The sequence below is a fragment of the Rhinatrema bivittatum genome, chromosome 13 (assembly GCF_901001135.1).
Source record: "Rhinatrema bivittatum chromosome 13, aRhiBiv1.1, whole genome shotgun sequence".
In the NCBI taxonomy this organism is placed as follows: Eukaryota; Metazoa; Chordata; class Amphibia; order Gymnophiona; family Rhinatrematidae; genus Rhinatrema; species Rhinatrema bivittatum.
The window spans coordinates 67,293,374-67,306,901 of record NC_042627.1 but is presented as its reverse complement, the minus strand read 5'-3'; the positions used below and the strand labels follow the sequence as shown (position 1 = coordinate 67,306,901).

Sequence of the window (13,528 nt, the reverse complement as noted above, 5' to 3'; positions counted from 1 at the left end):
GCAGGAAAGCAAAAGACCAGCTCGTCGCACACTTTCTGCAAACCGCACCTCTTCTGGAGCCCAAATATCCAGTTTGCAGTGCCTGGTGAAAGTGGGTGGTGAAGGCCATGTCACCACCCAACAGATCTCTTACAGAGAAACCAACTACCACTCCACCCAGGAGGTCGCCTGCACATGCAATCCCTCAGTAATCTGGCATCCTTTACAGACGTACGCTGCTACAATCTCTTCCTTCAGCCACTGCGCAATGATCACCCTGGAAGCTTTACATCTTTTCTTTGTTTCACCAAAGAGAACTAAGGTGTTCAGACACTAGCACATCCCTAGCACCTCCTTTTTGACAGGAGCGGCGGCTGTCAGCGGGTTTGACAGCTGATGCTCAATTTTTCCAGCGTCTGTTCTCAAACCCGCTGACAGCCACGGGTTCGGAAAACGGATTCCGGCATAATTGAGCGTCCGTCTTCCAACCCGCGGGCCGATTTTTAATTTTTTTTTTAACTTTTGGGGCCTCTGACTTAATATCATATCGCTATGATATTAAGTCGTAGGGTGTACAGTTTTTACTGCTTTTCTGTGCACTTATCCCGGTGCCCGGAGAAATTAACGCCTACCTTTGGGTAGGTGCTAATTTCTGAAAGTAAAATGTGCGGCTTGGCTGCACATTTTACTTTCTGTATCGCGCGGGAATAACTAATAGGGCCATCAACATGCATTTGCATATTGCGGGGGCTATTAGTTTCGGGGGGGGGGGGGGTTTGGAGGCACATTTGACGCGCTATTACCCCTTACTGAATAAGGGGTAAAGCTAGCACATCGAAAACGCGCGTCCAAACTTGGGCTAACAGTGCGCACCACCGCAGCGCACTGTACTGTATCGGCCTGTAAGTCATCCTGCTACACCAGTCCAGCTGTTTTAAGTTCTCTCTCCCTAGTAGCAGATGAAGACAGAGACGATACCTTTTTCTGTGTCATGGTCCCTGGTAGTTACCAGGGTGCAGTATTTTCTGACTCCAGCAGATGGCAGGCCATACTTGTCTAAAGCTTTACACCCAGCTCGTGAAGGACTTGAGGAGTTAGGTCTCCTAACTTCTCCTTCCAGAACAAATGCATACCCTTTGGGTATTCACCCTCGGAAACTGGAATATCATCCATATCAGCTCCTTGGACGTCATCCCCGGAGCCAGGGTCTACAGGCACCTCCTGCCCAAGAGGGGCTCCAGACCCCACAGGGGAATCAGAGACCTCCGAATCCTCTCCTTCCGGGACCCCCGGGATGCCTCTGGCAGCCCCCCCGAGGCGCCCAGGAACCCTGCAGCTGCACCTCTGAATGACCGCTAGAACTCCAAGGGGGGCAAGGGCGCCTGCTGCCTGGCCAGATAAGCCTCATACATCAATAAAAAAAAAAAAACCAAACAGCTGCCAAGCTAAGGAGCAGGAATTGCCCTCTTTTTTTTTTTTAATATATAGTTTAAGAAGCTAGCATCCCTGAAAAAAAACACAGGGCAGCCCCAGCTTTAAATGGGAACCATTCCCCGAGCCTGCAGCCTTGTGAAGGGGGAGGGCTCTGGACCACCAGATTTACACCCCACGGGCGCATGGACCGAGCCTACAAAAAGGGTCACCAACCCTTTGTTCGTCCACCTCTACCAGACAGGTGCAGCAGGATTCATGGACAGGAAATTGTCAGGGAAGACTAAATTTATCCTTAACATACTGCTAACCCATGCCATTGTCTTTGAAAGAACACAACGGCTTTCTCCCTGTTGTACGCCAGTGATAAAGAGATTTCCAGACAGAATGGTTTCCCTCAAGCTAGGATCCTAGTCTACGGAACTGACCCTCTCTTCTCTTGGCTAATAGCACTGAACTATATAACCACCTTCTTACAAAGCATATTTTTGGTAGCTCAGATTGTAGTGCTCTGCTCTGCAACTTCTGTTAAGCTCTGGGTCAGCCAGGACGACCAGGGCTCAGTCACGCCATGGAGGGGACAAGCTGAAGCCTAGGGCTGTAGTTCTCAACCCGGCCAATTGTGTTTCCAGGATTTGTATGCAAAGTCACTGAAAATCCTGAAACAGCAACTGGCTGGGTATGGCCTAAGGAAGATGGTAATTGCTTCGATAGGGATAACACCTACTAGAATAAGCATAATGCCAATTCAATGACCTCAGAGAATACCCTCCAACCCCTGGCTGGCAAAAGAAGTGGCACAAGCCTGGGCAGAAAATGAGGGGGAAATCCCTTCCTTATCATCTGTATCAGACCAGTGATTTTTGAGCTTTTTTTTTTTCTCTATTTCAGCCTGCTACCCCAGTCCAAACATGGCTTATATCCCCCCTACCAGCAGTTGGAGGCAGAGCTTTGTCCATAACTTCACCTCAGAGAAACCTCCGTATTCTTTACCTCCGGCAGATGCTAGGACGACTGGTGGGGCAGCAGGATGTTTTTCTTCTGGACTGCCTCCTGCCAGAGGGATTCAGCCAGTGGATATTTTGGGGCCAGACTACTGGGCTTCCCAGGATAGCAATCCCTCTTGAGGCTCCCAGTCCCTGGGTGTGGAGGAGGTCCTATCTAGGGGAATATGGGTGTAGAGGTGATCCTTTCAATCAAGAGCAGCAAAAATGAATGGAGGTTATCACAATACAGAATTTATTTGCACCCAACTTCTTGATTCTGAGTGTCCTTTGAAGACAGACATTTTGCAATAAAGTGGTTGATTTGGTGCTACCATTTTCAGCTTAGTAATCATATTATAATTGCCACAATACTGCCTTTGTGCAAAAAGGCACTACCAGAAAAATATAACCTTGCTAATCATGTTTTCAGTTTTTAAACTATCTAAAAAAAACTTGGTTTGAATATAATGAAAAGTGCTGTAACATTTTCTCTAAGCATAATATAACAAAGAATTATGCAAAACTGAGGGCACATGTCTGAAGAAAGCAGTTATTACTCTGGAATGTCTTTCAAGCTCTGCTCCATCAATGGAGCAGGCACATGAAGAGATACTGTTTAGAAACCAGCAGAAAAGTATATTTGATTAGAGGAGAAAGTTGCTACTTTCTGTTCAGTAGCAGCCTTCAGGGTTGTTTCCTCTTAAAATGCAAGCTTGGGCAGGCAATTTCACCTATTATTAGGGATGTGCATTTCTCTGTCCATTCGTTTCGCCACTAAGCGCATTTGTAATGGATGGATGCTAGGCACACAAAACGAATGGTATGCACGTAAGTCTATGGGCACCTACACAAGTGCACACCATTTATTTTGTGTTGTCATTCGTTAGATGGACGAATGAATGCACATCCCTATTTATAAGCAAATGTGAACCTAGCCCCTTTATGCACGATGGAAGGTAAAGACTGTTCACCACAACATCTGTATCAAAAAAGCAGTCTCGCTAATTGTGAAAATTGTAGCCATAAAGACCCTAGCGAGTAATATCTAGCAATAATAAACATCTTCTCTTTGCCCTGTTAAACATATCTGTAATGTTCACCTTGCACCTTTTTGCTCTTTTCTAGGTGAAGCGCTGGATATATATCAGATTATCACAATTACAAAGGGTTTATTGGCGAAAAGAAAGTGAGGACAAAATCTGCATCTCAAGAAGCCATTGCTGCTCCCAGGACTTTCTTTACTCCCATGGAGTACTGATAGCCTAACAAGGCTGGATAGCTGCCTAGCGTCCACTCCTTGCCTTTGGTTCTCTCTTTCCTAAAAGGGACAAAGTTTCCAGAGCTAACAGCAGGTGCCCTCATTTAGTGCTTTGGTTTTTACAGAGTTACTGGGCAGAGGCTAACCTAGGGACCCTGGCTGTAAGGTTACAAGATCATGGCAAATTGTGTTGGTCTGCACCTATATTACTGCAACACCAAAAAAAAGAAACCTGACACCTTTCTAAGGTTGGTCTTTACCCCACCCCCCCCCCCCCCCCCATTGTACAGGTTTGTTTTTCCATCCCCTCCAGGGCGAGAATCTTTGAGGATGTAGGTCACCTGTGTATAATTTATAGTGCAATTACATATTGGAAAAAATAAGCAAATAAACTCAAGTTTAAAAAATGCAGCCATATCTTCATTTTTTTCTTCTTTTTCGTTTTGGTTCCTGGTTTTCATCAGGTTTAGTAGGTGCAGTCATCTGTGTGAAAAGAGATTTCACAGTAAAATAAATATTTATACCAAAAGATAGAACAGCTGTGGTACAAACCTCCAACCCTATGTAGTATAGAAACCTTGGATGAGATCCAGATTTTAGATTAGGGTTGGAGTTCCCACAGCTAAATTTAACAGAAGGGAACGGCGTTTTACTTTTGTGAGGCACAACATAAAATCAATGCAAAACTTATGCAAATCAGATCATTACCTGTATTCACATAAATTTCATGCAGAAAATTGCACAGAAAGGTAATTGCCGAAGTTGAACCAGTAACACGTGCAAAAATTTGCACATTACCAGCTCATTCTCACAAACCCACTTGCAAGGTAGCACATTGGCTCTCAAGTTTGCTGAAGAGTCATTAGTGCCAGATTGGAAGATAGTTTGGCATGCCTGCACTGGGGAATGCCATACAATAAAGTCTCGAGTTTGTAGAGCACCAACACTCTTAACATTCCTTGATCACACAAAAATAAAATAAACTGTAAAAAAAAAAATAACTAAATAAAATTTCCCATCAATGAATCTGTTAAAACCTATCATCAAACAGTACTGAAGACAACCTAAGTTAGCTATTCTGACAAATCCAGACCAGTCTGGACTTGTGGCCTAGGGCCCGATGTACGTAGACACCAAATAGGGAAACCCCCTTTATTGCATCTAGCCAGCCCTATGTCAGCTTGGTGCTTTATTGCTGTAGGCTAGGCACCCAAGGAATGGGTTGGGTGGTCCTGACCTGACTGTTCTCTGGCTCATTCTCTGTATTTTCATCCTCTGGCTCCTGTTCCTGCAAAGCAGCATTGAGCGTGGCCGCGTTGATCCTGAAATCCCGCGACGTGCTCAGCTTCATGTACTGCATCAAGTTCACCTACAGCAGTCAGCAAATCAAAATTAATCAAATCAGGTTCCCTGCTAAACTTCAGTGGAAGCTTAACCTGAATAAATAGTGGATAATCTATCCATTTAACAGACGAGACCTCCTTTAATCTCTTGTAAATTTAATTTTGGAGAGCTAGTCTTGACAGTGGTTAGCAATCCGGCAGTTTATAAAAGGATAAAATCAATACAGAAACAGGAATGATTTGAATGCTGTCCAATACCATTCTCTTAATACATGTCAAAGAATGGATCCTCACGGATAGGTAGGTTGGTGAGGCAACTGCTGTTATTTAATTCTTTGTACTGGTTTTGTTTTAATTTTTTATAAATTACATTGTTAAATAAAAATTGTAGGGCAAGAAGTGCAGAAATGAAAATTCTTACAACCAAAAATAATAAAAAAAAAAACTTAAAATTGAACAAGCATTTACGTATAATTGGGATAAACCCTAAATTAAGACAAGGGAGTGTACTGATGTTTATAGTTTGGGGATGAATAAAGACACACCTCACTATTTATTTAAGCCCCCTGATTTGTAAGATTTCCGACTTGTATGCTATGCCAGTAACAGAGCCAATGAAAGGGTTCAAATCCTTAGGTCACAAGCAGGAATGGCTGCTGAACAGGTGCCTGATGTAGGATGACCTTTACCGACTGGGCATGACGTTCTCATTTACTCTCCCACTATAACTAAGTATTGGCTGGGGCAGTTATACTTTTCCTGCAATAACTGAAGGCTTGCACAAAACATTTTCCCAGGAACACTAAAAAGAAGTAGTGCTAGGGAGTTTTGACCTCCCAATGAGACTTGTGCAAGGGGTAGATTGGCCTTTTTTTTTTTTTTTTTGCTTGTTTGAAGTTCAGATATTGGACTTTTTTCCCCCCTAATGATTTCTTCTTACCGGTGGCTTTACATCTAAACCAAGTAGGTTTTCTGAAAATTTGTAATCCATAAAAAAAAAAAACTTTCAAAACTATTGTTTAGGAATAAAAATGAATAAGCCACCAAAAAATCTCTCTCTCCCTTTTAATTCTGAAATCAGCTCTTTCCAAAGGCTGTCATCACTGGCAGGTTAGGTTAGGTCAGGTCCTTCTACATAGCCTATACCATAAACTCTTATTGAAATCTAGGTTTTATCATTTCTTCTTCGTCTATAGTTGCTGACGTGTGCTAAGTCCCATCCCTTCCTGGCGTGGTGTTTTCATGGCAAAAGAAAAACCTGAAAATTTGCCACAATATGGAAAAATCCAGGTTCTTCAACTATTTGGCCAAGATTTAAATCTCAATGAAATGCTTTCACACCAGCAAACCCTTTTTAACATTCATGCAGCCACGCTAGCATTTCCATGCTGTAGAACATTGTGCAAAAAAAAAAGGGACCACAGCTGCAAGGTAGAAGCCGTGTGCCAAAAAAAAGCACTACAGGAGCATGGCAGTCAAAAAATTAAGAATGACTGGATCCAAAGGCCAGGAAAGCGAATCTCTGAAAAACCAGGACTGCTGGCGTGAAACAGCAGATGCGACTGCTCAAACATTTAGGGTGAGACTTTTAGCCTTCAGATCCCGTCATGGATTTAGACCCCTGACCGGATTTTCCAGAACAGAAAGCCCAGGGGAGTTCCCAACAACGGGAGGATGTGCACAAGATAGGCAGGAGAACACATGGGGTTACCTTGGATTTCTTAGAAAGCTGGATTAAGAATTTTTCGTACTGCTCAATAGCAAAAATGAGGTTGGGAATCGGCTTGGTCTCGCGAAGTACTTTAGCCTGCAAAAGCAAAGTAGAAGTAGGGTGCAAGAGCTCAGAAATTGTGTGCTCAGCTTGTACATTTACTGTAGAATTGATGTATGAATGACCATTGGCTTGCTTAGTTACTAGACAGAGAGGTAGCAGTAAATGCAATAGATTATACTTGATGACGGTGGTAATTCTAGAGCTAAAACGTTGTTACAAGGTTGGATGGTGGTACATTAACTTACAAAATCAGCGAGAGCTCGCTTTAGCTAGACTTCTCTTGGGGCTCAGCGGGCCTGATTTGAGACATCCCAGGCTGTCATCCAGTACTGTTCTACTACTCCTCCGAAAATGAACATAACTCCTCTAACTTCGAAGAGGTAAACATTTATTTATTTATTTAAAAACTTTTATATACCGGTATTAGTATGCATACATCATACCGGTTTACAATGTAACTTTAAAGGTAGAAATTACAATGAACAGGGAGGGCGAACAAGGAGGAGTATACAAAGAGCAGGAGGTGGAGGAATGGGCTTCCCAAAATGCCTGGGAATTCTGGTTGATGGTACAAGCCAATGGTCCTTACCACTGTATGGAAAGATTTACCGTGGCAATCACTGCAGTCTCTTCCTTCTTTTTCTTTTTCTCTCCTGCAAAGCTCAAATCTTCATTCTGGATGTTCTAAAGGAAGCACAACACAACACCACCTCTTTAACCAGGGAGCATACTCGTGTCATTTGAAGCCATTGTTAGTGGGTCCCCTATGACAGTGGCATTATAAAAACCCTTTTCAGGGCTGTGCAATAACCAGTTCAGGCCGTGTCATTTGCATGCATATTTACAGAGGTAATGCAAGAGGTATGTCCACTGAAATTATCACTGGACCCTAGATTCCCAGTCTTTGAGAGGGGGATGGAAGAGCTGAACAGGATGACAAAGGTGGCCTCTGCAAAATACATTGTTGGTCTTGGTCCTGGTCCAGTTCCTTAGGTCATAGCAAAAGTACTCACATTAGGATCCTAGGCAGATTCTTACAAATACATGAATTCTACTGCACACCTTGTCACCAATTTGTGACAAAGGCATAGGAGGAGCAGGAAGGGGGTTCCAAATAAAGGCACAGGGGTTCATATAGTATCAGAGACTACTGAACCAAGGCTTATAACAACTGTTTTTGCAAATCACAAATCAGGCAATCTGCCAGGCTTAATGGAATGTTCTTTACTGTTCGAGACAAGGAAGCCATGCTTAACATCTGTTAGAATTGAACTCGAAAGGCCAAGCCATGTTAAAGGATGTACATTAGCACTGGAAGAAATTCGGTTCAATAGCAAGTTGTTTCAACTGATAGATTTTATAACTAAAGCATTGTCAAACTTCATAAAGATCATAACCACACTATTACACCTAGGGAAGACAATTTTCAAAGCCATTTCTATGGGTAAATAGTGATTTACACGGGTAAGTCTACCATCTGAAAACTGCCCTCAATCTGGCTACAAGGAGTTAGAGGAGGCATTCCAGGAACAGTTTTGGATGGGATTGAAAAATAACACAAGTAGCAAGTCTACACTAGTTAGATGCTGTAGGGAATCGACCCATACAAGAAACAGATACAAAAGTCCACAGGTACTTTGTACCCATGGCAAGTGACATGGCAGAATTATAGGTGTAATATCTCTTTAGTACCTGGCACAAAATCTGCAGATAAGAGCACCTGTGGAGTTTGACCCAAAGTGAATAGTCTGAAAATTGCCCCAAGAGGTATATGTTTTGCAAAGAGCTCTTCTAAACCAGATAGTCTAGAAATGTCATGCACGTAAAGGCTAAATTACTACTTACCTGATAATTTCCTTTCTTCTTGGACAGGCAGGCCAGTCCACACAAGTAGGTTATACACACCAACCAGCAGATAGAGACTGAGGTCAAAAGACTCCCTGATGTCACTCTCATAGAGCGCAGCAGAGACATCAGCCTGCCAGTATTCCAACTGTGGACAACTGAATAACACTCAAACTTTAACTTTTCCTCCCCCACCACAAACCATTATTTTTTTTTTTACTTTGAGTGAGGAAAAGCACTGAACTCAGAAGAGAAGGAAATGTAATAAACATAATAAGTAAAGAAGGCACACACTTACCAGATAACCTAGACAACCTAGAAATCCACATCGGCCTTTGAATTCTGTCTCTGAGAATGTCCCTGAGCAGGACAAAGAAAATACCGTACAGTGTAGGCGGCCCAGGGTGGGAGAGTGGACTGGCCTGCCTAGCCTAGAGGAAAGGAAATTATCAGGTAAGTAGTAATTTCACCTTCCTTTGCATTCAGGAAGGCCAGTCCACACAAGTGGGATGTACCAAAGCGATTTCCTTCTCGAGTGGGAGACTGCCTGCATTCCTCGCACACTGCTCTGGCAAAAGATGTCTTCCTGAACCCCAACATCCAAACAATAATGCTTGGAAAAGGTATGCAATGAAGACCACTTCATTGCTCTACAGATCTCCAACAAAAAAACCAACTGTAGTTCTGCCCAAGACACAGCCTGTGCTCTTGGAGAATGAGTTCTAATCTGTCTCAGTGACGGCCGACTCGGATCCAAATAGGCCATCTGTGCTCTGGAAGAATGAGCCCTAATTTGCCTGGGCAAAGGCTTCTCTTAATCCATGAAGGCCACCGTTATAACCTCCTTAATCCAACGTGCTACTGTTGGTATATGAAGCCGCATCTCCCTTCTTCACACCACCATGAATGATAAAAAGGCTATCTGTAACCTTTAAGATACCACAATAGTTGCTGCTTCACATCCAAGGAACCTAAGAAGCGAAACTCTTGCTCATCCAGAGTCCTATCCAAAGACAGTAACGAAATGGACTGAATCAAGTGAAAGTCTGAAACAACCTTCAGCAAGAAGGAAGGTCCAGTCCTAATCTGTACTCTGTCCAGGGTAATCACTAAGGAAGGCTCTTGACAAGAAAGTGCCTGTAATTCTGAAATCACCCTCCTCAAACATATAGCGACAAGGAACATTGTCTTCATCGTTAGCAAGCACAAGGGAAGTTTCCGAAGAAGATGGAAAGTGAAACCTGTCATAAAGGTCAAAACCAGATTAAGAAGCCAAAGCGGCACTGGTATTCGCAATGACGATACAAGGAGAGAGGTCTACTCTGAACTCGCACCCTATAACAAGCCAAAGCTACCATCTGCACCTTTAGCTTACTAAGGGTCAACCCCTTAACAAAACCTTCCTGTAAAACTCCAAGATTAAGAGAATTGTCGCCCTTGAGGGGCACTTCCGCTCCCAGGTTCAATTCTCAAAAATTTCTCCAGATTTGTACATAAGCCAATAAAGTAGAAAATGTTTTAGCTTATAACAAGGTGCTCATCACCACCAAGGAATAGCCACACTTCAACAGCTTTGCCTTCTCAAGGGCCAAAACGTAAGACAAAACTGATCTGGATTTTCGTGAAGAATCGGCCCCTGATGCAGCAGGTCCTTTTGCCTTGGCAATCGCAATGGTTTATCTACTATAAGATGCTGAAGATCCACATACCAAGGCCTTCGTGGCCAATCCTGGCCACCAGAAGAACCAAGCCCGGAAGCCAGGCCATCTTCTGCAGCAACCTGCCAAATGTGGGACACGGGAAACACGTACAGTTACTCATCCTGCAACCACATCTAAACTAGATCAGTCAGAGCGTTTCAGAGTCCCACCTGTGACTGTAAATCTGATGCACCTTCGCATTCCCACAGCTCGCCATCAGAGCTAAGAAGGCCGACCCACCGAGAGACGATGAGCTGAAAGGCCCCATGCGCCTAGTTCCCATTCTCCCAGGTCCAAGGCGGGAGAGCTGAAATAATCTGTCTGAACACTGTCTACCCCTGTGATGTGAGAAGCCAACCATGCCTGAAGATACTGTTCTGCCCATGGCAGCAGGTTTTCCTATTTCCAGAGCAACCTCTTGACTTCGGGTTCTCCCTCGATGATTTATGTAGACCATGGCTGTAGCGCTGTCTGACATTACTCTCACTGCTCTTCCACTCATAAGAACATAAGATATGCCATACTGGGTCAGACCAAGGGTCCATTAAGCCCAGTATCTTGTTTCTAACAGTGGCCAATCCAAATCACAAGTACCTGGCAAGTACCTAAACATTAGATAAATCACAAGCTACTATTGCTTATTAATTACCATAATAGCAGTTTATGGATTTTTCCTCTAGGAACTTATTCAAACCTTTTTTAAACCCAATTCCACTAACTGCTGTAACCACATCCTTTGGCAATGAATTCCAGAGCTTAACTATGCACTGAGTGAAAAATTAATTTTCTTCGATTTGTTTTAAATGAGCTACTTGCTAACTTCATGGAGTGCCCCTTGGTCCTTCTATTACCTGAGAGAGTAAATAACCAATTTACATTAATTTGTTAAAGTCCTTTCATGATTTTGTAGACTTCTATCATATCCCCCCTCAGGCGTCTCTTCTCCAAACTAAACTGAACAGCCTTATCTCTTCAGCCTTTCCTCATAGGGCAGCCATTCCATGCCCCTTATCATTTTGGTCGCCCTTCTCTGCATTTTCTCCAGTGCAGATATATCCTTTTTGAGGTGCGGTGACCAGAACGGCACACAGTATTCAAGGTGCAGTCTCGCAATGGAGCGATACAAAGGTACTATGACATGCTCCATTTTATTTGCCTTTCCCTTCCTAATAATTCCTAACATTCTGTTTGCTTTTTTGACCACCACAGCCCACTGAGCCAATGATTTCAATATATTATCCACTATGATGCCGAGATCTCTTTCCTGGGTGGTAGCTCCTAAGATAGAACCTAACATTGTGTATCTACAGCAAGGGTTATTTTTCCCTATATGCATCACTTTGCACTTGTCCATGTTAAATTTCATCTGCCATTTTGAAACCCAACCTTCCAGTCTCACAAGGTCCTTCTGGAATTCATCACAATCCGCTTGAGATTTAACTACTCTGCATAATTTAGTTTCATCCGCAAATTTGATCACCTCACTCATCTTACCCTTTCCAGATCATTTAAAAATATATTAAAAAGCAATGGTCCAAGTACAGATCCCTGATGCGCTCCATTGTTTACCTTTTTCCAGCGTGAAAACTGACCATTTAATCCTAGTCTCTGTTTCCTGTCTTTTAACCAACTTGCAATCCATAAAAGGACATAGTCTCCTATCCCATGACTTTTTAGTTTTCTTAGAAGCCTCTCATGCGGGACTTTATCAAACGCTTCTGAAAATCCAAATACACCACATCTACTGGTTCACCTTTGTCCACATGTTTATTAACCCCTTCAAAAAATGTAGATTTGTGAGGCAAGACTTCCCTTGGGTAAATCCATGTTGGCTGTGTCCCATTAAACCATGTCTATCTAAATGTTTTGTGATTTTATTCTTTATAACAGTTTCCACGAGTTTTCCCAGCACTGAAGTCAGGTTCACCAGTCCATAATTTCCCGGATCACTCCTGGATCCCCTTTTAACTATAGGGTATATTTAAACTTCAAGAATGCCAACCTAATCGCACGAGCCTCCAACCGACTGGTGGACCAGCCCATATCCTCGGAGGACCATCGCCCCTATGCCAACAGTTTCCAGCAGTCAGCTTCCTACCCCTGGAGACTCCTAGCCATAGTGATCACTATCCAGTCGGGAATCTCCAAGTCTGCGCCCCCTTGGAGAGAGAATCATTTTGCATCCACCAGAGCAATTTCTGCTTCACCTACGATGGAAGAGACAGCCATATCATGTACTCCTGAGACTGAGGAGTCCACTGTAACAGCAATGTCCTCTGACATGGACGCATATATGCCCTTGCCCATGGAACAACTTCCGACACTGCTGCCATGGATCCCACTGTCTGCAGGTAAGCCCATCCCATCGGACGGTTTGTCACCGTTAGGGCTTATATTTTCCCCCACCGCTTCTGGTTATGTTGCTGCAAGAGAAACAACTTGCCTTGTGCAGCATGGAAATTATCTACGCTCCATTATAGGCCAAGCTCCAGTCAAAGCCGCCATGTGAAAAAGAGTTGAAAAGTTTGTAGACAGAACTGAGAAGGTGGCGAATGAACACTTTCCACCTTCAAAAGAAGTTATGGATAATAAAAACCATTTCCTGCCAACTGCAGGAAAAAAAACTTCAGATTTTGATTACAGTCACTAGGATAGTAACCCACACAGTGCCGGTGCATAGAAACATGGGCAGGAAATATGGTGCTTCGGAAGAATTCTCTAGCAAGAATGTCAAGGAGCCCTATTCAGGGTGGATCCAACCACAACTCAACCCTATTTGAGATTTAGCCTTGTATCTGTTAGGATACTAGGGATAGGCGTTTCCACGTCATCATCAACAACAGTCCCGAATGTCGTAGACCGTGCCACTGGCTCTGGCAGGAGGAAGCAAAAAGACTGGTGTGGAAGAGACTCTGATGCTAACAGGTGCATGTTCAAAGGAGTTACATAGGTAAATGTAAGACCCTATCGTAGCAATCGCCAAAAAACATATACTCGCATTACGTGCCTTTGACACAGGTAAAAACTATGGACAATTCAATAGCACATCTTGTGGTAATTCTTAAAAAAGCCACTTAATGCAGGTAAAGTGTACACATTCATGTAAATGCCTTTGAAAATCAAGCCCTAAACCTTAATTCCCAACCTATTCCACAAACCTTGAATATGACAGGTGTTCTGGTGCGATGTCAGGAGAATCTGGACCTGGGTCA

The 13,528-nt window shown here is 43.3% G+C and overlaps 2 protein-coding genes across 7 annotated transcripts in view; one reads left to right on the top strand and one right to left on the bottom strand.

The window, feature by feature from the left end:
• The window catches only part of POLG (DNA polymerase gamma, catalytic subunit), a 70,181-nt gene extending 66,116 nt beyond the window's left edge, over positions 1 to 4,065 (top strand). For all 5 annotated transcript variants that reach the window (XM_029574666.1, XM_029574670.1, XM_029574667.1 and 2 more), the window contains one exon: positions 3,522 to 4,065. In XM_029574666.1, the coding sequence (XP_029430526.1) occupies positions 3,522 to 3,586 (65 nt within the window). In that variant the 3' untranslated portion in view covers positions 3,587 to 4,065. The remainder of the gene's footprint in view (positions 1 to 3,521) is intronic.
• Positions 2,629 to 13,528, bottom strand: part of FANCI (FA complementation group I) — a 153,004-nt gene continuing 142,104 nt past the window's right edge. For both annotated transcript variants that reach the window (XM_029574663.1, XM_029574662.1), the window contains exons 35-38: positions 7,381 to 7,455; positions 6,709 to 6,804; positions 4,892 to 5,023; positions 2,629 to 4,137 (exon numbers count right to left, since the gene is read on the bottom strand). In XM_029574663.1, coding sequence (XP_029430523.1) covers positions 4,075 to 4,137; positions 4,892 to 5,023; positions 6,709 to 6,804; positions 7,381 to 7,455 — 366 coding nt within the window. In that variant the 3' untranslated portion in view covers positions 2,629 to 4,074. The remainder of the gene's footprint in view (positions 4,138 to 4,891; positions 5,024 to 6,708; positions 6,805 to 7,380; positions 7,456 to 13,528) is intronic.